This window comes from Oryctolagus cuniculus, chromosome 14 (assembly GCF_964237555.1).
Source record: "Oryctolagus cuniculus chromosome 14, mOryCun1.1, whole genome shotgun sequence".
NCBI classification, from domain to species: Eukaryota; Metazoa; Chordata; class Mammalia; order Lagomorpha; family Leporidae; genus Oryctolagus; species Oryctolagus cuniculus.
This window is the reverse complement of record NC_091445.1, coordinates 63064649-63089303: the sequence shown is the minus strand read 5'-3', so window position 1 is coordinate 63089303 and position 24655 is coordinate 63064649. Positions and strand designations below refer to the sequence as shown.

At 41.0% G+C, this 24655-nt stretch overlaps 1 protein-coding gene across 1 annotated transcript in view; it reads right to left on the bottom strand.

The window, feature by feature from the left end:
- The window catches only part of WDR70 (WD repeat domain 70), a 313385-nt gene that overhangs the window by 58012 nt on the left and 230718 nt on the right, over window positions 1-24655 (bottom strand). Inside the window, exon 11 of the mRNA XM_002713983.5 lies at window positions 1603-1702. Coding sequence (XP_002714029.2) covers window positions 1603-1702 — 100 coding nt within the window. The remainder of the gene's footprint in view (window positions 1-1602; window positions 1703-24655) is intronic.

Sequence of the window (24655 nt, the reverse complement as noted above, 5' to 3'; positions counted from 1 at the left end):
ACTGAACAGTACAGTGCGTGAATTAATAACTAAATATAATGATGCCAGATTCATCTGCCTGAAGTGTGCTTCCTTCTTTAGTCTACAGAATAGACTAAATCCCTTCTGTGTTATTCAAGGTCCTCTAAAACATGGCTCAAACCTGCTTACCCTGTTATTTCTTTTCTCTCCCCATAAATGAGTCTATAGGAAGATCCTCAGCCATGCCCCGTGCTTTCCCACAATGCTCAGCTCATAACTGCCCTCACTGTATTTTCTATCTCCTTCTGTCAACACACAGACTCTCCAAGTAAGAGAGACGTAGCAAAAAATTAGAAACAACTTATATTTAACAGGAGTATGGATAAGGAAACGTACGATATGGCTATATAGAACTATGGAAAAATAACATCTAGGTATACAACTTTTTTCTATACTGAACTGAGTTAGTGTTTGAACTGGGGGAGGGGAGAGGAGGGAATAGTCAACAAAGAGAAGATCGAAATACCAGTCTCAGAATTATAAGACAGGATGGGGGGAAAAAACAAGATGCGAAGAATGTACAAAATTCCTGAGGTAGAAGCAAAGGTCATGCTCTGAGGCTTATGAACATTTAGAAAATTTGAAGCTGAAACAAAACTTGGGCAATAAACAGTACATATTTTCTAAATTTACTTGATAGCTTCATTTTCTTTAAAGATTTACTTATTTATTTATTTGAAAGTCAGAGTTACACAGAGAGAGGAGAGGCAGAGAGAGAGAGAGAGAGAGAGAATCTTCCAACTGATGGCTCATTCCCCAACTGGCCACAACGGCCAGAGCTGCACTGATCTGAAGCCAGGAGCCAGGAGCTTCCCCCCGGGTCTCCCACATGGGTGCAGGGACCCAAGGACCTGGACCATCTCCCACTGCTTTCCCAGGCCACAGCAGAGAGCTGGATGGGAAGTGGAGTAGCCGGGTCTTGAACCGGTGCCCACATGGGATGCTGGCACCTCAGGCCAGGGCATTAAGCTGCTGCACCACAGCACCGGCCTGATAACGTCTAAAAATTAATATTATTATATACTGTATTTATTTAAGAGGAAGAAAGACATACAGACAAATGGAGGGGTGGAAGAGAGAGACAGAGAGAGAGAGAGTGTGTGTGAGCTTCTACCCACTAGTAACTCCCCAAATGCTCATCCTGGGCCAGGCTGAAGTACGAATTGAGTTTCTGGCTTCAGAATGTGTGAGTGGCAGGAACTCATGTGGGTGAGTCTCCTATGTGGGTGGCAGGAACTCAACTAACTGAGCCATCACTGCTGCCTCCCAGGGTCTGCATTAGCAGGAAGCTGGAGTCAAGAACCACAGATGGGGATGGAACCAGGTACTCTAATGAGGGATGCAGGTGTCCCAACCAGCAACTTAACCATTATGCCAAATGCCTGTCCCCTTGATCCACTTTTAATACAAACAATGCTATCAAATTGGAAATGCACTTTAATGAAAAAATGAGACTGGCCAATGTACACGAACAAGAGCACATCTAGCTCTACAAAGTGCTATGACACTCACATGACATTTGGTAGTGTTACGTATCATCCTTTTATATAAAGCAACACATCACTAAGAGTTTCGACCTACCTCCGCGAGAGGCAAGGACATTACCATCATAGGAAAAAGCCACGCAGGAAGTGTCTGTGCCTGGGTCATGAGCTTGCTTATAGTGGAATTTTGGATGAACCTGTTTGCAAAGACAAGTAAAGCGTTAACAGCTCACCTGAATTCAGATGAGAACATTTTTGTGGCAAGTACATTCTTATTCTACCACACAGAAAATGGTATACACTTAAGGACAAAGTACTAATTTGATCTGTATAGTTTGCTTCATTCCACAAAAGGTGGCAGGGGGAGGAATTTAAAACATCCCCTTCTTGAATACAGATGAGATACGGTAAATTCTAGCAGGAGACATTTTTCAGACTCCCTTAGCAAATCCTGAGCAACACAAGATTACAGCATTTAGTTCTTTGTATTATGTTTAGAATGTCATTGGGACCATTTCCCCTATTACTCTAAAGGAGTAAATATAAAGATTCTAAATGAGCATATTATTTATTTACCAGGAAATATATATTGTATTCCTGGTGTATGTCTGATATTATACACATGTTGTAGATCTTAAACTATTTTAAATGTACTTAATGGATGATGATGTAAAAAAAAAAACAATAATACCAGCTAATTCTAACACAATGCTTATCATATCCTAGACATAGACACTACTTAGGATGCCACATCCCATATTAGAGCTCCTGGTTCAAGTTCTAGTTCTACTTCTGTTCCAACTTTCCACTTGAAAAGAAGCCAGTAATGGCTCAAGGGCCACTGAGAGACCCACATTAGATTCCAGGCTTCTGGCTTCAGCCTGGCCCAGTTCCGACTGTTGTGAGCATTTGGGGAGTAACTAGTAGGCAGAGTAAACTAGTTGCCAAATTGAGAGAGACAGACGGTCTTTCTCCCTGACCCCACCTCTCTTTCCTGCTTTTCAAGTAAAGTAAAAACAGATTCTTAAAGAAGTGTTGCCAAAACGTAAACTCCAAAAACAAGAGGAAAGCAAACACTAGGCTACCTATAGCCCATGTGTATTGACACTTGAATGACTCCTCACATCTCACCAAAGCCATCAGGAATGCAGAGGGAAGAGGAAACCAACATTATCAAGAAGTTCAGTGGCAGCTCTCGTCTGCAGCCCAAGGCTAGTCACAGAACTGGGTCATTAATATCTATGGGAATAATGGGTCCAGAAATAATAGCCAATTTTCACTGTGTAATTACCAAAAGCAGGAGGGGTACAATTATAATGAGTGGCAAAATCAGACAGGCAATCCAGAGGGCTAGATGTGCAGATAGCTGCAGATATAATGGAAAAAACATGGCATCCCTAGGAACAGAGTAAGGATACTGTGTAATCTACAAACAAAAAAGAGGAATGGAAGAGCAGGAGATAGAGGGCAGTCACCCAAAAAAGAGCCACGACCCCTTGCTCTGTTCCCATATCTGAGCCAGCTGCAGATCAAGAGTCTACCCACAACAGAGATAGTTGGATTCCTGAGACTGAACACTGCTGCTCTTTGGGGGCAAGTATACATTGTGATAATTCCCCTATCCATCAACAAAGGGATTGTTGACCGCTACCAGCTTAATCAAATATTAGTTCCAATTGCAGCTGCTGTGCCAAATGGGATATTATAACTAAAGAAGATTAACAAATCTTGTGGTGACTTTGACTTGAGGACTTCCCATTGGCCTGGCCGAACTCTTCTTAGAACTGTAGTTGGAGAGTCTGCATACCCAATGCTCCTTTCCTACCCTCTTTATTTCCTGAAGTCAGAACTACAGAAACACTCTCCAGCTGCTTCTGGTTCCCTACCCATTTTTAGCCCACTGGCATTGTGGCAGTGAATCTCTCACATGTCTAATGCTGCTTTTGCTACTTCTTTTGAGAGAATCCTAACTAACACATTAGCAAACAAAACACAAGAAGAGAGCTGTAAAGAAATGCACACTGGGATTTCTCGCTTACTACTTCTGTAACTCAGCTGCCAGGTGAAAATGCATTGGTTAGCTTCCTGGATGATCAGACATGTGACTCAGTCATCCCCGTAGCACCAGCCAGCATCTACACAATGCCACACATGTGAGTGAGGCCATCCTAGGCCATCTAGCCCCAAATAAGTTGTTACTTCAGATGAGACAGAGAGCCCAGCAGAAATCAGCCAAACTAGTATAGACTAGTATTGCTCAATACCACTCAACTGACCATCAGAATTCTGAGAAACGGGGCTGACGTTGTGGCATAGCAGGTTAAGCCAACTCCTGCATTGCGGGCATCCCATACGGGGATGCCAGTTCAATTCCTGGCTGCTCCACTTTGGATCTAGCTCCCTGCTAATGTGCCTAGGAAGGCAGTGGAAGATGGCCCAAGTACTTGGGTCCCTGAACCCATGTGGGAGACCCAGATGAAGCACCTGGTTCCTGTGTTTTGCCTGGCCCAGCCCTGGCCATTATGTCCATCTGGGGAATGAATCAGTTGATGGAAGATCTCTCTCTGTGTCTCTCCCTCTCCGTACCTCTTTCGAATAAATAAATAAATCTTTCAAAAAAAATTGCAAGAAATGTTTTTTTTTTTTTAATTTGACAGGTAGAGTCAAGGACAATGAGGGAGAGAGGGAGAGAGAGAGAGAGACAGAGACAGAGAGAAAGGTCTTCCTTCCACTAGTTTACCCCTCAAAATGGCCGCTATGGCCAGCACACTGTGCCAATCCGAAGCCAGGAGCCAGGTGCTTCTTCCTGGTCTCCCATGTGGGTACAGGAGCCCAAACACTTGGCCCATCCTCCACTGCCCTCCTGGGCCACAGCAGAGAGCTGGACTGGAAGAGGAGCAACCAGGACTAGAACCCGGCGCCCATGTGGGATGCCAGCGCTGCAGGCGGAAGACTAATCAAGTGAGCCACAGCGCTGGCCCCTGTTTTTTGTTTTAAGCCATTAAGTTTTAGGGTAGTTTGCCATGTGGCAAAAGCTAATTAATGCAACATTTACAGAATGTCAACAGTGCCTGGTACAAAGTAATCATTACATACATGTTGTCATTATTATAAATCAGATGATTCTATGGGAACAGCATTATCTTTTATTAAAAGGTTGATTATTTATCCCCTACTTAACACTCTACCAAATAATATCTATCATACACTATACCTGTGGCCACAATTCAGATTTATTAACTTCACTATGTCTTGTACTGAATATAATCATTACACAACTCTCTTGCCTTCTTTGCACCTGCCTGTGAGAGTAAGAATTCTCTCTAGCAATGTTTCTTAATCCTTGCTGTGGCTGTCATTGGATAATCATTGTCCCCAGGAAGTTGTACTCAGTTTCCAATGAGTTACAGCTCTATCATCAATATAATCTCTAACATCACGTAAGACAATGATTCCAGCAGATAATACAGGAGTGAGAGAAGAGGATACTCAGAGATAATTCATTCTTGGAGGACACAGGAAGGAAGAATTGTGCTTAGCGGTTTTTCTTTGTGGTACTAGATGAAAGTCCTTTCCCCACATTTCTAATCCTTTCTTTCAAATAGGTCAGCCTAAGATTACATCTTTCCTGCGTATACCATCAGAACTCCCAGTACCACCACGACAGTCTTGGAATAAGTAGAATGTTATATATCACCTATTGTGATAGTTACAAGAAGAACATATTTAATGAATAAAGCAAATGAACTTCTGAACTTTTGAGCATGTTTCAAGAAAGCAACATGGTTATAATAAGCTGGCAATTTTCCAATTCTCTAACCTGAAAAAAAAGATAATTATGTTCCTTATCAGGATGTTTTCCCCTTTCTTTCTTTCTTCCCATGCTTCCTTCATTCCTTCCTACTTTCCTTCCTTCCTTTCTTTTTTAATTCTTTCCTTCCTCCTTTTTACAGAAATAATTTAAAGACAAAAGACAGCAAAATCTGATAAAAATTTCTTAAAAGTCTTTCATCTTCCACAATGTTAAAATGTGATAATGAAATTCTTAAAATCTACACTGACATGTGTGCTATGGTTTAAAAATGACTTAGCTCCCCAACACATGCAGGTGTTTAAGTCCAAAAGTTATATACTGATGGCATTAATAGGGTGGAGACTTGATCCAATCAAGGTGTCTAGAAGGCAGGAGTGATTAAATTGAATTAGGTTGGGGATCATGTGTGTAGCTCAGGTGATTGATTCATGGTGCCTTTTGCAGGGGGAGGGGGGTCTAGATATAAACAATGAGTAAGCTCGAAAATTCTCTGCTTGTTAACTGTTTCCTGGTTCACCACGTGATCTGTCTTTTGCTCACCTTCAGTCATCCCTCACCCTTATCAGAGGGCAGACCAATTTGACTGCCTACCCTTGGACAGTGAACCTCCGAAACCATGGGCAAAAATAATAAGCCTTCCTCCTTCCTAAGCAGCTTCACTCAAGCGTTTGTTAGTGGCAAAAATGAATAATGCACAATGCCAACTGCATTTACTGAGGGCTCATTTATATACAACACTGCGATACAGAATTGAAGAGAACATCTGAAGTGATTTGCAAGTTGGAAAATCTGTATGACCTCATATTCTTTCATGAAACATGTACTGTACCACCTATAAGCCAAAAATTGTATCTGGTCTGGTGGACACCAAAATGACTAAGAAATGCCCATGCCATTAGTGGAGAGGATCACAAGTCGGAGAGAAAGAGACCAGGGCTAAACTTTCCAGCAGGGTTCTCTACTCTTAGTCCATTCGACTGCTGCAACTGCTGGGATTTCAGAAAACAGCCACGACTTAACATTTACTTTTCATCTGAGTTTGGCAAACAGATAGGCCAGCCTTCATTCATAACTGGACTGTGTTGCAATTATGTGCTTGTTTGGTCATCTCAAATCAGGTGACTGCAGTGTGTGACTACCTAAGGCTGTATGTGATGGCCAGCTGGAAGCTGCAGCTGCGAGAGAAAGCTCAGCCGCTGAGATGTGTGAGTCACAGGCAGAATATGACGCCACTGCTCTGGAATCTTTTGGCTCCCCTTGTGCTTGCAACTTGAAATTCAAGGTGTTTACTTTAGTCTATAAAACAAACCCCTTATGGCTAGGGCACAAGTTACCTTCACATTAATCTCTCTTCTTATAAACCCTAGCTGAGATCGTCTGCAACACCAGTTAGGCATTCTAGATTTATGCTCCAGAAATCTGCATGGTTAAAAAAAAAAAAAAGTTTAAAGCCCTACAGAAGACCCATGCTTTTGGAATTTCAAGAAGGCATGAAATGAAACATCTTGTCTTTCTTGGACTTGGAGACTCTAATTTATAATCTTGAGACATCACACAGAATCATGTAAAGATAGGGATATTATCTGATTAGACTATTTAAATATCTGGTATATTTTTCTGTTCTTATTTCAAACAAAACATAACTTTCGCTGGGGACAAATTAGGTAACTAATACAGAATCTTGTATGACAGTCTTTGAATCTCCAAATGAATATATCATCTAAATCACAAAGAGGCATGATTTAAGAGGAAAGTCAGAGGGACAGCCCACAAGCAGGATTTCCCAGAGAATGTTTTGTGTAACATCATCATATAGGGGGCTATAGCCAAGTAAGCCTGGGAAACTAGAGTTTATTTGCATACCATGGCCTTGGCTTCAAGAGTCACAATACACACCAGTATTTTAAAAGCTACAGTCTTTTAAGTGGTAGTCCTGGAATAAATCAACCCCTTTAACATTTCTAAAGGTTATTTGACTATGACACCCTTTTTTTTTTTAAGATAGTATATACTAGCATGGGTTGAACTAACATTCCCTGGGCCTTAATTAGGGAAACACATTTAGAATAAGGATGGCAAACTTCTTTTGGAAAGGGTCAGAGAGTAAATATTTTTAGGCTTTGAGGACCATACAGACTTTGTCACAACTATTCACTTCTGCTGTTGTAGCACAAAATCAGCCAAAGACAATGCATAAACAAATTAATATGGATGTGTTACAATAAAACTTTATTCACAAAAAGAAGCAGCTGACTAGATTTGTCCAGTGGTTAGCACACCTCTGTTCTAGAGAGAATATAATTTCTAGGAAAAGGCACTCTATTTGCCAAGTTCCCTTATGATTCAACAATTTTAACTTGTAACACTGATGGTAGTGACAATAATAATGATGATGAAAACTATGACAGCTACATTTTGAACATGTTGCTACTCAGTGCAACAAAAAACATGCATTTTCTAATTTTATCCTTAAAACAAGACTCCTGAGGCATATGTGATGATAATCTCATTTTACATGCAAGAAAACTGAGGCTTAGAGAGGTAACTTACCCCAAACCAGATATATGACTACAAACTGTCAGAGCAAAAATCCAAACCCTAATTCTAATTTTAGAACCTGTACTCTTCTCCAAACACCCCTTCACTATAAGGGCCAAGGTTCTTCTTTTGGAGCTGCATGATAATTTCTTATGGTAATGGCCCTCATTGAATCAAGTCTCCCATGTTCCCAGGAAGGGCAGTTCAAAAATTCAATTATAATTCAATCTAAGGCAGCAGCTAGCAGTCCGTTATCCCTACTGGAATAGTAAAAATCACAAACCTTCCTCTAGTTCCAGTCGACGGGAGCTGGCATACAGTAATTGCTAACATTTATTTGGTGCTAAATATGGGTGAGCATCATAAGTGCCTAGGCCATATGAAACATATACCATCATTATCCTCACTGTCCAACGGAAGTACAGAATGCAGAAAGGGAAGGTTAGTCACCTTAGGCCGTGAGACTGGTAAGTGGCAGAGCCAGGTTTTGAACTGAGGCAGCCTTTACTCTTAACCACGACTATACATGGCACATGCCCATGGCTCTTCTCCTTCCCACATTTGCAACTAATGTGGGCCCAGACTGTGCTCATGCAGCCCCCTTGCTCTTCCCTTACTAGACCAGTCCACTCCCCAAACCACCAGTAGGATTTAGAAGTGAAAAGTGGGGAGGTGCAGCAAGAGTCAAGTGCAAGATGGTGGGTGAGCACCACACCAGTTTCTGGAAACAGGTAAGACTTTCATCATGACTACATCCAATTCCAGGGCATTAGCTAATACAGGCTGATCAGCCTTCATCCAAGATCAGACCAAGAGTCCTTGACCAATTTAAAACTTGGTAAATGACACGGTTATAAACTGGCAATAAGGAAACCCCATTTACTGCTCTGGATCTCCTTAGCTGCCTGTATATGATGCTACCTTTTCCCTTCAACCTTTACCCTTCAAGTTTGGGGTAGCAGGGGGTTGGGTCTTAGACAGTCACAAATGCGAACACAAGTGTAGCTCCCAGTGAAGCTCTTTAATTGAAGGGGAACTTGAAAGCCACCAGGCCAACACCGGAAGCACAGTGCTGTGGAATGACCTGCCCAGACGGGAGGGAAAGCCCGGCGGTGCCCCCCTTTGAAGTCCAGCTGCCTGAGATTCACTGGCAGCCGACCTTCAAAGACAGCCGATGCTTCCTTCCCTCAGCCTGGCCGCCAAGCTTCCCGGGCAGCTGGGCAGATTTAGCCCCTCTCTGCCCAGCTGTCTGTGAACTCTGGCAGCCAGTTCAAGTGCGGGATAGAGAGCTGCTTGGGAAGGGAGGGGGAGGAAGAAGGAGGGAGGGTGGCGGGCCCCGTGGCGCCAGGGAAAAGAGGATGCTGGTTTCCTTGGAGCCAACCTCATCAAAGTCAGTGAAAAGACCAAGTTTCCAAGGGGAGGACAATCCAACTATGCCCAAAGCAACTTTCTAGGGACCAGAGAAGTTCACACACTTTCCTTCAAAAGCTGAGTGAACCACAGATATACTCTTTTGAAGATGGCCTAGTTGCCACAGAAAACAGTCCAGCCTCTATGTGGGGATTCAGGGAACAAAGCCAAGGTCAAGAATCAAAAATGTACAGTCGTTTGCATTGGGATTTTCCAGCAGGATGAGTTTACTTTTTTAGAGACGTTAGCTTGGTTATTGGCTTTGTTTGTCAGCCAAGAGCTGCAACAGCTTCCCTGTGTCCATGCCTGTACAGCAGATGCTTGGAGAGGCCTGGCATGTTTACCATAGATGTTACCAACGTGTTGTTATGTTTATCCTCTTGAATCAGGCACTTGGAGTAGAGAATAGTGTGTGTTACCAGCTGCAGGTGCAAAAGGGAGGCAGAACTATCCTGTTAGCAACAACCAGTGTTCAAAAGAAGTCTAACCGAAAAAAAAGATTTTAAATTTGGTAAACTGGAAGACCATCAAAAAAGCTAGAATAAAAGTAAGTGGAAAAGAAGAACTGAAGAGTAGATCATCAGATTTGCCTTTTAGATGGAGTTTTCTGACCACCCTATGGGAGATGAAGCAGAGGGGGACTGGAGGTCAGGAGAAAAGTGATGATAAATTTCACAGATACTTTTCACTAATTTAAGACAATCTGATTAGAAAATGAACGCATGGGTGAGCTGATACCAGGCACTATGACAAAGATATTCAGATGGCTGATTTTATTAAAATACTAGCTATAAATTCATCTTCTCTGCTCTTCAGATGTCCTTAAAACTAAATGCCATGGCAGACAGCCTGAAGTTCAGCAATATTAAAGACAAAGTGCCAAACTTATTGTTTAAATTTAAAAGTATAAAACTGATCCTACTGCAAGAGCACCAATTAACATTTGCTGAAATTCACTCATTCCGAACATTTTTGGAGTCCCTGCTATATGCCAGGCAGCTTGCTAGGTGTTAAAGACAACAAAATTGGCCGGCGCCGCAGCTCAATAGGCTAATCCTCCACCTGTGGCACCAGCACACCGGGTTCTAGTCCTGGTCGGGGCGCCGGAGTCTGTCCCAGTTGCCCCTCTTCCAGGCCAGCTCTCTGCTGTGGCCCAGGAATGCAGTGGAGGATGGCCCAAGTGCTTGGGCCTTGCACCCACATGGGAGAGACCAGGAGAAGCACCTGGCTCCTGGCTTCTGATCAGCATGGTGTGCCAGCTGCAGCACGGTGGCCACAGCGGCCACTGGAGGGTGAACTAATGGTAAAAGAAAGACCTTTCTCTCTGTCTCTCTCTCTCACTGTCCACTCTGCCTGTCAAAAAAAAAAAAAAAAAAAAAAAAAAGACAACAAAATTAGCGAAATGGTACCTTACTCACCAGGAGATTGGTGTAGAAAGGAAAGCAGGAGCTGGCACTGTGGCATAGTGGGTAAAGCCGCCGCCTGTGGTGCCAGCATCCTATATGTGCGCCAGTTCAAGTCCTGGCTGCTCCACTTCTGATCCAGCTCTCTGCTATGGCCTAGGAAAGCAGGGGAAGACAGCCCAAGTCCTTGGGCCCCTGCACCCGCGTGGGAAACCCAGAAGAAGCTCCTGGCTCCTGGCTCCTGGCTCCTGGCTTCAGATCGGTGCAGCTCTGGCCACTGCAGCCATCTGGGGAGTGAACCAGCACATGAAAGACTTTCTTTCTGCCTCTCCTCTCTCTGTGTAACTCTTTCAAATAAATAAATATTTTTTAAAAAATAAAAAATAAACACCTACAATAAACTATGCAATAAATAATGGCGGTAGCCTCAAGGTATATTAAAAAAAACACACACACACAAAAGAAGTCAACTTTACCATGGTAGTAGGAAGGAAGTAAAGGAAAGTCAGCTCAATCTTCGTGAGGATGCTTGGTCAAGGTCTTTGAGGATTATTAAGTAAGAGAATTCTGGGGATGCAGAAAATGTTACTGCATTAGAAGACCCAGCATATAAAGAACTCAGCAGTGTGAAGCCGCACTTTGCTTTCAGAAGTACAGGTGAGACTCAGTAACAGACCAGGAGTAGAGAAGACTGGAGAAGTGGAGTTCAAATCATTAGTGGCTTCATATGCCTTTCTATACAGTTTGAATCTCTTCCCTGTTGTGCCCTGGAAGGACATCTTGCGGTGATAGGAAAGATAAACTAGGAAAGAGAAGACTGAGGCCTGGGAGATGAGGCAATATACAGCTCCAGTAGTCCGGGCGACGGTCTGAAGCTGGGTAATGGAGGAGCACGTTAGAGAGCAATTGAAGTTGCAGTCAGTGACTCGGGTGTGGGCAGTTGCAGTTAATTTGTGAAGTAGCAAATAGAGTGTACTCTGGCTGGAAACCTGGCAATGAAAGAAGGAGAAGGCTTTTGTTGAATAAAATAAATAAATAGCAGAAATCTGAGCATATTTCCTAGGAGCCAATAGGGATGAAAAGGATAAAAACCCCAGGAAAGGGAGTAACTGACAGACTTAGGTCTCAGAGGAAACAGGAAGGACGCGATCAAGCACACAGGTGTAAGGATTAGGAAGGAACTAGAAGAGAAAGACCTCTTCCTTGGAGACTACAAACCAAGGTGGAATGAAGACAAAGACATTTATATATGAGTATCTGAAGGCACAACCAAAATCCAGCTTATTCTCCCATGTAATGGAGAGGAGGTAACTGAGCATGGAGTAGGAGGCTCCAACGTGGACCAGAAAAGAGCTGGGAAAGCTTGAAAACACCCAATGAGATGAATGACTGAGATAACTGGACACAGAAGAGGAGCGAAGGGGGCCCAGAAGACAAGCAGGCCACAAATCTGAAATGGCACCAACCTGAAAAACTGCGAGTTTTCTCAAGCTGGACTCAAAGGTAAAGCAAAGAAGCAAAGAAATGACACTGCTGGGGTAAAAAACAGGAAACAAACTAAGGTCAGTAAAATGTATAGTGTCGAAGCCAAATATCTTCTGTTTTTTCTCCAACCAGAGTTAACTGGTTTAAATTTGCATTTTTACAACGAAAGTTGAAATTATGGTCAGTGTAATGCAACCTTAACTTGGTGGCGTTTTTACAAAATTAAAACCATCTTTCCTTTTTTAGAGACAATGTCCTCATTGTAGCTAGAAATGCAATATCAATATTTTGTTTATTCATTGCTATAACTTATTTCAAAGAAGCAGGAGTTCCAATTAAACTCATTTGAAGCAAATGAGTGCTTACTGGTTGCACTCTAGGTCTCCAGCATTTTGCCATGCTTGTGAGAACAAATGCAAAACATAATCCCTGCCTTCAAGGAGATTAAACTATAATTCATACTCTAAGTGTTTTAACAATTTTTTCTTTGTTAAAAATTTCTTATATTGGGACCAGTGCTGTGACATGGTGGGTAAAGCCACTGCCTGCAGTGCTGGCATCCCATATGCACGCCAGTTCGAGTCCCTGCTGCTCCACTTCCAATCCTGCTCCCTGTTAATGTGCCTGGGAAACAGCTCAAGTACTTGGGCCCCTGCACCCATGTGGCAGAACCAGAGGAGGCTCCTGGCTCCAGATTCAGCTGCTGTGGCCACTTGAGGGTGAACCAGTGGATGGAAGAGTCCCTCTCTCTCTCCCCATCTCTCTCTTTGCCTTTCAGATAAATATATTTTTAAAATTTTTATATTTAATAGCCTAATAATGTGACTTTTCAACTAAAACCACAAATATAGATCAAGTAGTAGCTGTCACAGGAAAACTAGAAATGAGATTGTATTTTCATTTGTTCTATAATTTGAGCTTGCAGACAGAAGAAGTAAACAGGAACTTTTAACAATATTCAAGCATTCAGGCATTAGGCATTTCTGGTTTCTCCTAATAAACACAAATAACTAACACCTCTTATTACCACATTGCAACAATAGAAAATAATGATGGAAAAGAAAGAGACTGCCTTAAGAAACTGTCTCAACTTGAAGTAAATAAGATGTAAATAGATATAATCACAGGGATGCACTAAAACCATTCTAACTAAGGCGGGCCAGGTCATTTCCTCCTTTGGGGATGGAATACATTTTGGGGATGAACACTAATCACTCTTTAGTAGGGATGCAAAGTCAAGATCTAAAAGAAATCTCTTCAAGGTCAATCTTAAGTATTTACCTCCACCCTGGAAAACATTTACTCAGCTGCAAAACTGCTACCTCCATAAGCTCAGAATATTCTTTTTTTTTTTAATATTTATTTATTTATTTGAAAGTCAGAGTTACACAGAGAGAAAAGGAGAAAGGGAGAAAGGGAGAAAGGGAGAAAGGGAGAAAGGGAGAGAGAGAGAGAGAGAGAGAAAGAGAGAGAGAGAGAGGTCTTCCATCTGCTGGTTCACTCCCCAACTGGCCGCAACAGCCACAGCTATGCCGATCCAAAGCTAGGAGCCAGGAGCCAGGAGCTTCTTCCAGGTCTCCCCCGTGGGTGCAGGGGCCCAAGGACTTGAGCCATCTTCCACTGCTTTCCCAGGCCGTAGCAGAGAGCTGGATTGGAAGTGGAGCAGCCGGACGCAAACCAACGCCCATATGTGATGCCGGCACTGCAGGCGGCGGCTTTACCTGCTACGCCATAGCGCCGGCCCCCAGAATATTCTCTTAAACTCTCCTGTTCACCTGAGTTTTAAGTGAAAACTAGTGAAGCGTTGCTGTTTACCAATATGTCATGTTCTGAAACCAGTTGGTCACAAGTGCATTTTCTCCCAAGGTCCTTTGCACCATCCATTGGTGGTAGGCACATGCAATGAGCTTTGCCCAGGGACATGGGTCAGACACTATTTTCACTCATTGCAAAAACTACTACTAAGGGGCAGGAAAACCCAGCAATCCTTTGGCCTTTCATAGAGAATGGGAAAGGAAAAAACGCTCTCACCCAACACCTGATACAGACACAAAGCAGAATTTGGCTGCCATAGAAATCTACCATTTGCTAGACCCACATGGCCCAACACAGTAGCCTCTTGCCACATATAGCTACTGAGATCAAAGAAAATGGCTACAGTGAACTTTACATTTAATTTTAATTCAATCACATTTAAATAGTTATATACATTGGCTAGGACAGACCTAAATGTCCCAAGTAAAATCAAGATTGTTAAGTGAGATAAAAAAGCAAGACAAAATTATATGCATTTATAAGAAACTCGCTTTAGATTAGTTTAAATATGAAAGAATGGAAAAAGACACTAGGCAAAAACAAAAGAAACCTGCAGTAGCTATTCTAAAAAATAAAAAATATTACTAAGACTCAAGATGTATTAGATGATGAGGAAGGGGTCAATTCAGCAAAACATTTAGTTCTAAATGTATATGCACACAATAAAGGAGCCTTAAAATAGAAAGAAAAAGAAAAGATCTGAAAGGATAAAGAGATATTTCCACAATTATAGCTGAAATTTTAACATTCCTCTCTCAGTGACTGATAAACAGTAGATTCAAAATCAGTAAAGCGCTAAGTGACATCAATCAGTATTATCAACCAAGTTGACCCCACATTTACTGGGTACCCCATTTCAAAACAGAATATACATTCAAGTATTTACCAAAAAGATTATATTCTGGACCAAAAAAATGCCATTACAAATTTAAGTTTTAAAATCATAGAAAGCATATTCTTAGACCACAATGGAATTAAAACAGAAATCAATTAACAGAAAAATATGAGAAAACCAAAACATGTACATGTTATACCATATGCTTCTAAGTATTCCATAGCTCAAAGAAAATCACAAGAGGAAATGAGACAATATTTTTAATTCATTAAAAATACAAACACAAAATATCAGACTTTCACAGACTGATATGGACTGAATGTTCATGTCTCCCAAAATTCACATGGACGCTCCAACACCTAAAGTTTTGGCATTTGGAGGTAGGTTCTTTGGGAGGTGGTTAAGTTTAAATGAGTTCATGAGGGTGGTTTCCCAAGATGGAATTAGTGTCCATCCTGGAAGAAAAGGAAGAGGGGACAGCACTGTGGTATAGCAGGTAAAGCCATCACCTGTGACACCAGCATCTCTTTTGGGCATCAATTCTTGTCCAGGATGCTCCACTTCCAATCCAGCTCCCTGCTGAGAGCCTAGGAAAAGCAGTGGAAGATGGCCCAAGTGTGTGGCCCCCTGCCACCCACAAGGGAGACTTGAATGAAGTGCCTAACTCCTGACTTCGGCCTGGCTCAAATGGCGTACAGCCATTTGGGGAATGAACCAGCAGTTGAAAAATTTTTCTGCCTCTCATTTTCTCTCTATAACCCTGACTTTCAAATAAATAAATAAATCTTTAAAAAGAATACTAATAAGAAGAGGAGGAGGAGGAGGAGGAGGAAGAGACCATCACCTGTCCCTCCTCCTCACCTCCACCCTCACTCCACCAGTCTTGTTGAGGAGACAGTAAAGACATCTTCTACAAAACCAGAAAGAGGGCCTTCACCAGGAACTAAATCTGCTGGCTGATGAAGTGTGCATAGAGTACTGACTCCTCATGCTGATTAAAAAACATGACTGCTACTAAAGAGAACCCACCTTCTAGTATGTAGATCAAGAACTGATTAGCACAAATACAATCTGTGTAGGCTTGTTCTTCAGACACTCGCTAAATGGTCTTCCAGCAGAACATGGGAAGAATAACACTTGAAATCAAACTTCAAATGTTTAATTTTAATTTTGTATCAAAACAAAAACTAAAGCTGGAAAATGATTGTGGGAGGAGGTTGGTAGCCTTTCAATCTTGTCAAGAAAATCTGGAATGTTAACCATGTGGTTCTCTGAATTACTCATTCATCAATACATCCACTCTGTAAACATCTGAAGCAAGTAAGCACTTTCGAAGCTGGGAAGAAGTGAGATGCACTGATAAAAAGTGTTTGGGGTAAGCAAATAAACAATTATTTCTCTCCTGGTCACTACTTCAGGTTTCAGGGCACAAGCTAGCTGAAAATTATGGAGGTGGGAGAAGGCATGGTATGCTTTAGAAACATTATATAGACTTGTTTGGTTGGAATATAGAAACAGAGAGGTTAAACCAGGGAAGGCTTACTGGCATCAGATTATCAAGGGCCTTAATGGCAGGGCATAACCTGCATAATCCTTACCAAGTGGGCCTGCTGTAATGACTACACTAAGGGTTTTGGACCCTATCAATATCTTCTCCCCAGGGTTGCATCAGCCAAATGGTTCTCAGCCTTTCTCACTCTCAAGACAAGTTTAGTATCAAACTCTCCAGATCAGTAGATGTGAAGTAGGAGAGAGAGCTAACTAAAGAGGAAAAGACTCTCTCCTCTTTCCAAGCTAGTAGGAAGCCAGTTAACTCTTACCACTTGCCCCTATAAAAATAAAGCACATACTGTTGACTGACGTTCTGAAAGCCCTCAAGGAAGTCCTACTGAAGGGAATGTTGCTGTTTCAAGGCAAGATAAAAGAAAAAGGGAAAAAGGAGTGAGAAAGTGGGTGGGTGGATGGGCAGGGGAGAGTGTTGTAAAAGGACAGCCTCTTCTCCTCCTCAAAATAGGGCGTAGAGCTAATGCAGGGAAGGGGTACTTGAGAGGGAAAATGCATACATGATTTTGCCCTTAAATGTGTTGTGCTCTTCCCTCCATATCCACTTCCCCCAAAGCTCAAGAATGCACAGTGCTTCAATTATCTACCAAGCAAAAACAACCCCAAATTTCAATTTTACACTATCCCATATTCTCTCTCTCCCTTTATGTCTAATGATACTGCATGTCTCCACTTCGATGCAATATTGTCTCTTCCAATCAACACTCCTGGTGAGAAAGAACAGAAACAGGACTCACTAAGTCAAGGCCCTCCCAATTTGACACTTATCCATCTCCTGTCTCTTTCTAACTCCAAATTCCCTGTTGCCCTGTTAGGGACTTCCCCAACCTGCTAGCATGCCCATAGTGGCCCAGTATGTTACCTTCCTGTGGTGGTGATAGTGAGTAACTCCACCATTTTGAACTTAATATGTACAAAAAGCCCAACAACACCTAGACAGAACACAGAGCTGGGTACAGGTGGACAAGCCAGAACTCCAGGACAGGTGTGAATCAAGGTGTGTCCAGAGGTATCACATCACCTCCTTAACCCCATAAAAGCACCTGTTCAATTCCCATGAGGGAGTCAGTGGGCAGTATCTCTTCACTCCATGCTATCTCCCCTGTGTTCAAGCATAAGCCTCCTATAAATTTATATTTGTAAGTGAGTCAAAGTACCTGGAGTCAGTAACACTAGAACTGAACTAACACATTTTAAAAAAGTTTTTATTTGAAAGGTAGAGATAGAGACAGAGACAGAGATGGAGACAGAGATAGAGATCTTCCCTCCCCTAGTTCACTTCACAACTGGGGCTAGGGCTGGGGCTGAGGCTGGGGGTGGGCCCGGCTAAAGCACGAAGTTCAGAACTCAATCGGGGTCCCACATGGTGGTAGGGACCCAAGTTCCTGAGCCATCTGCTGCCTCCCAGGACATGCATTTGCAGGAAGCTGGACTGGAAGAACAGTACACAGGAATCAAACCAGGCACTCCAAGAGGTAACTTAACCATTGCACCAAATGCCCAGAAAAACTGGCAAATGGGTTTAAAAGCATAAGATACAATATATAATGAAATCATTAAATTTATTCTACTGGCTGGGAATTTTAAAAAATAAACGTCAGTTGGGGCATAGCTTAATAATGCCAGAAATACCAACAGGTTATCAAGAAGTAGAGCTGCTATTTTTCGGTTGGGAATTATCAGCTACGTAGGAGATCAAGCATCAACTCCTGTTTCAGATCTATGAGAAACATTAAGGCAGGCAACCTTTCACTAGATGTATCTGGTTACAGTCTGTGTAGGATCACCACAGTCACACATTATATAAAAACATAGCTGGAACAGACCCCATGGACTTCACTAGTTTTTCTGAAACTGCTTAGCAGTAACAATGACTGGAACCTCTAGTCTTTCTGTAAGAAATGCCAAAAAGGAATTGCTGCTTAGTTTCTCTTTTCATTTGGCTAAGTGGCAAAAGGCACCAAAAAAGTTGCAAAATCGAAAAAAATGATTCCCCACAAAACTGAAGTCATAAAAATTGAAGGCTGACAATTTTTTTTGGAAACCAATATTCACTTACTAAAAAACAATTATTTACTTCATATCTAACTGTACTTGGCAGAAGTTAATACTTGTCAATGAAGATAAAATACTTCTAGGTTTATTAATTAACTAGAAAACAAGATTTCATTCTCTTTAGAATTACTTCCATAGCTACATCTGGATCATGATCTGAAGAAGGCAATGGACCTAGCAACAGTATTTATGCAATAAATATTGCTTGAACCAAGGATGTGGGTCATTGTCTATATTTATAGACATTTGATGAAATTAATTAAAGCTGGCAGGATGGAAATGAGCTGCAGAAATAAAGACCTAAATCCATCTTCAGGAAGAGTATCTACTGCTCATTCCTGATGCTCTTCCTTCTCCTATGCCACTCTTCTAGTACCTCCTTTGTATTTCTTAAACAAATGGAATAAAGACAGCCTTCTTTAGTATTTGTACTTTAAGATACAGTATAAAACACACTATGTATTTCTAGCCCCAACTAGGTTCTCTTTTCTTATTCTAATTATATTTCTTCATTTGCTGGTTGTCATGAGCAACTAGTATGTGTCTTATCTGGACAGTTTCCCACTGGAAATACTCTTTTGTTGATCATCTTAAATAACATTTGGATATATGATGACAGTCTTTATGCTAATTTTTAACTGTCTCATTTTAAGTCTTAGCAATGGAGACAAAGATTATAATGCCAAATACAAATAACAAAAATAAAAGAATATAATTCTTATTTTTTTAAATTAAAGTTTATGATTTTCAAGGTCAGAGTCTGAACTCAAGAGGCTTCCATAGCCTTGGCAACTCATGACAAGAGCCTTGGGTGATTACTGACATCATAAATAAGAGTGTCAATTGTTAAATCAACAACAGGAGTCACTGTACACTTGCTCCCCATGTAGGATCTCTGTCCTTAATGTGTTGTACTATGCAAATTAACAATAGAACTACTACTCAAACAGTATTTTATACTTTGTGTGTCCGTGTGGGTGCAAACTATTGAAATCTTAGTATATACCAAGTTGATCTTCTGTATATAAAGATAATTGAAAATGAATCTTGCTGGCACCGCGGCTCACTAGGCTAATCCTCTACCTGCGGTGCCGGCACACCGGTTCTAGTCCTGGTTGGGGCGCTGGATTCTGTCCTGGTTGCTCCTCTTCCAATCCAGCTCTCTGCTGTGGCCCAGGAGTGCAGTGGAGGATGGCCCAGGTCCTTGGGCCCTGTACCCGCATGGGGGACCTGGAGGAAGCACCTGGCTCCTGGCTTCAGATCTGCATAGCACAGCGGCCACAACATGCCGACCGTAGCGGCCACTTCAGAGGTGAACCAACGTGAAAAGGAAGACCTTTCTCTCTGTCTCTCTCTCTCGCTCACTGTCTAACTTTGCCTATCAAAAAAAGAAAAAAAAAAAAAGAAAAAATAAATAAAAAGAAAATGAATCTTGATGAAGAATGGGATGGGAGAAGGAGTGGAAGATAGGATAATTGCAGGTGGGAGGGAGGTTATGGGGGGAAAAACCACTATAATCCAAAAGTTATACTTTCAAAATTTTATTAAATAAAAGTTAAAAAAAAGTTTATTATTTTCAGTAAATAAAATGACTAAGAGATGGAGGAAGAAAGGAAAGAATGAACTCCACGATGGATTTGGAAAGGAAAGGCAAGAGCTAAAACAGCAGAGTAAGCGCAGAAAGTGTATCACTGGGAAAAGTGAGGGAGTGGTATTAGTGGGCTGAGAACAAAATTGAAATGAATCACCACTAGTTAGATGATTTTGGAATAAATACGTTGTGTCTACTTTGTGTAACTGCAAGGTGGTGGTAGTAATAAAGGGATTGCCACTCTTGGAAAGCAGGAACCACACCTTCAGCAATCATCCTTTCAAAATTCCTACAATCATATTTAAACCAAACAGTGCACTGAAAGTTACTATATAACTTTCAAAGGAACCTTTGGTAATCTCCCCCACCGTACCACCACCAGCTCTCTCTGGCCACAGAAAGACCCTCCTAACATAGCTGGCATATAAAGAAAGTAGTTTATCTTACTATAGAACAACAGTAATCAGTTTGCAAAAATAAGTGTGTTGCTCATCAAAGCAGAGAAATGGGATTGTTTACATGTACTAGAAGTAGGCAGTTTAGAGCAGGAGAGCCCAGAAGAGAAACTGTAAGTACAAAGAAAATATGCTGTGAAAGAGGGAAATAAAAGAGAAAGGGCTGAAGGTCATTCTTCAGTGGTTTGTAGTGGTGTTAAAACTAAGGAAAAATAGAAAGATTCATGGCAGTTCTCTTATACTGAATAGAATATTAGAAAATAAGTGAATTGATGATGATGCTAACTCAGCAAGGCATGCAGTGGCAGGGTGCGGCCTGTCTGCAAACATCCTTGAACTCTACTGTCCTCTGGTAAATGACAGCCCTACTGAGAACTTTCAGATGCTACCCCTATACCTTGATCTTACTCAAGTGAGTATCAACTTCTATGCCATCTAATGGTCTCACAACACTATTTCATATCACTGATAGATGAAAAGTTCCAATTCTTCAAGGAAGCAAACAGAAAAGTGCCAAAACTGATTTAATTTTCTCCTTTAAATGACTAATGATTTTTCACTTCATACAGTATTTCCAAATTTGAAATGACAATTTAAAATTTACTGAAGTCAAAAATAAGTGCTGCTGTAAGATCAAAAGGTAAGCTAATACAGAGAGCAAGTATCCATTCAGAGTTTAAACCCAAAGTGTGACCTACTTTTAAGACTTTTTAGCCTAGGGGGAGAAAGTCTTTAGATCTAAATGTCAGCATGTTCTTTTAAACTTATTATTGTGATTATTTTTAACTCCATCATTCTCAAAATGAAAGAAAAACCACACAATATAGCCTATTTATCAAAGACTAGCGAATACCACATCAGAAAGAGTAAAGCATATATCTACAGAAGTATTATCATGAAAATACAAAATGTACTAGCACTGACAGCAATTGCCAGGAATGTTCACTCTCATATTTTAAATCACATTAGAAACCAAAATACAAGTTTCTCAATGTTGGGTAAATTTTATAATTTTTTCCCTTCATAAATGAAGACAAATCAGTGAGATATTCTTGGTTTTCAATATTATGCTATGGTATTAACCAGGGTGGGCATTTGGCCTGGCAGTAAAGACACATGCACCCCACCTTCTTGCTAATGTAGACCCTAGTTGGCAACAATGATGATTCAAGTGGTTGGGTTCCTGCCACCCAAGGGAAACCTAGATTGAGTTCCTGACTCCCAGCTGTGACCCCAACTAGGGACTATTTTGGGTATTAGAAGAATGAACCAGTGCATGGAAATGCGCACTGACTGGCATGCATTCTCACTTTCTGATTCTCTCTCTCCCCTGCTTCCTTTACTTTAAAATCTTTTAAGTATGTGATTACAATCATAATAATTCTTTATGCACTATATAAGAAAGAAATTTATTAAAATATAAATTTCAGAGACATAAAAGAATCCATAGCACATGCAAAGGGCCTTGAGGACTCAAAGGAAACCATGATACAGTTATGGGAAGAAACGTCTTTCAAGTCAGACAGACCTAGTTTTCCCAGCTGTGATTATTTCTAGTTGTATGACAACAGGAAAATTACTTAACCTCTTAAGCCTTAGTTTTCTTACCTGCAAAAGGACAATAATAATAATAATAATAATACAAGCTTCGATGAGTTGTGGTATGAATTAAATAATAAATGTAAAGTGCCGAAACACGATTCTGGTACCTGGAAAAGGATGAACAAATGACAGCCGCTCTTTTATTTTTATGCGACACAGGCAATTTAAAAGCAGATGACTATTGAGAAACCTCAGTTACCATATTATTAATTCTCAGAATATGCTAACCAGAAGTCAAGGGTATATTTCAAATTAAAGGAGCAAACTACTTCATCATCATGATCATCATCAAAGAGTGCTGCAGAACCCAAGCCAAAAGAGTCACTGCCCTCAAGGAGCTTGTAATCCAAAACAGATGACCCTGGCATCAAGTACATGTTAAAGGCCAGAGCTATTGACAGGAAATTGTACAACAAACTTAGACCAGACAAAGGGAATTTGCCAAGAAAGTGAAGGAATGAAGACTTGAAAAATATTCAGGCATAAACAGAGTTCCTGGGTGCACCAATGAAGCAGGAAAATTATTTAAAGAGTAGTTCCAACAAGAACTCTAGCTCTTTAACAGACTGCTGACTAACTACAATAAAATGTTCAGGAAAGTTTGACAAATCTTCAGAGATGGATAATGATGGTGTCTGTATCCACCAGGAAAGAATCACAGTCATATTACAATGATGAAAGAGTTTCACTGAGTCTTAATCATGCGTTCTAATGTGTGAGGAAGTAAGGAAATTTCTCAGGTTTTTCCATGGCATTGTTATGATAATTCTTTAAGGAAAACTCACTCTAGCAGACAACTAAGGAAAGAATTACAAAGCCTTGACACAGTGATGCTGTTGTTCATTATTTAAATGAATACTCTCTTTGGCTTTTGTTTCTTTCCCTCTGACTATTCCAACTTACTCATCCCTTGAGGAGTCAATGAATAGTCCAACTTTGTTCACTGGACTTAAAAAAAATCTGCTTAATTAAGTTTAATATTTTTTTCTTATAGTGTCGTGTATATGAAATTACCCTAGAAATACTTTAAGATAATTTATTGAAGCTATTATTTTAGTCTTTTTTTTTCTTTCTTTTTTTTTTTTTATCAGGCAGAGTGGACAGTGAGAGAGAGAGACAGAGAGAAAGGTCTTCCTTTGCCGTTGGTTCACCCTCCAATGGCCACCACAGCCTGCACGCTGCAGCCGGTGCACCGCGCTGATCCGATGGCAGGAGCCAGGTACTTCTCCTGGTCTCCCATGGGGTGCAGGGCCCAAGCACTTGGGCCATCCTCCACTGCACTCCCTGGCCACAGCAGAGAGCTGGACTGGAAGAGGGGCAACCGGGACAGAATTCGGCGCCCCGACTGGGACTGGAACCCGGTGTGCCGGCGCTGCAAGGCGGAGGATTAGCCTAGTGAGCTGCGGTGCCGGCTATTTTAGTCTTGCTTTGGAAAAACGTAAATCCAATTCTTTCTCAAGTCTGAGTGTCAGCTATCACTTTCCTTTAAAAACAAATCAGCTAAAAATTCTGATGCTGAATAGATTCCAACCACCGTTAAGAACAGAGTTGATTCAGTAACATAGCAACTCACCAAATCCAATGCAGATCTCAGAATCAGCGTGAATTTTCTCCTATATAATACATACTGGAAAGACTTACCAAGAGGAAAGATACTGTAGATGAGGACTAAGCCTATCAATTGGAATAAAACTACAAAACTTCTAAGCTGGTGTGAAAATCAAAATTAATAATAACAATAACTGACCCTGAAACACAGTTTATTTCCTGCTACGTACCACAGTAAGCACTCTAAATGTGTGTATTTATTTAGTCCTCCTAATAAGCCCTGGGGTAAGTATTCTTATTATCTCTATTTTATGACTGTAAAAATTGACTCAGCTCTAGGTGACAGAGCCTGGATTTGAATCCAGATAGGTCTCCAGAGTCCACATGGTTAACCAATGCCCTATAGTAACTCTTAAATTCAACTCAATAGCTCAATGTTACACACATAAAAGCATATTAAAACTTATGGTCTTGAAAATATACATACCTCAAAACAACTCTTACAATATAAATCATTTTAGTGGTATGTAAATGCAGAGAGCCTATATCTAAACTTCTGTATATTGATATACATGAGTTAGAGTTTTCAACTATAGTAGAAAATGAAATTACTGAAAGAATGGACAATAGACCCTAAAATTGCTGGGAAAGCTAGAGAACCAGGTTCACAAGATATGTGGGGTAGGGAAGGCTTGGCACAGTCCAAATCTCAGCCAAATTCAAGATCCAGAACCAACCTGAAGGACATTACCAATGTTCTAGAACAGTAGGACCTGACATCAGTGGACCATCTTCTGCTGCTTTCCCATCTTCAAAAAGTTCATGTATATAAGAAATTAAGAGACTGAAAATTTTCCATGAATTTTTGAAGCCACCTCATATATTGGGAATTTACTTTTGTGGCCACAATTCCATCAAATCCAATCTTGTGAATACATCATTGCAGATGTAATTTTGTGATGAATTTTGCAAACAAAGGTAGAGTTTTAGAGGTCCCAAAACTGACTTATTTTACAGGGAAAAAAAGGGAGCGACT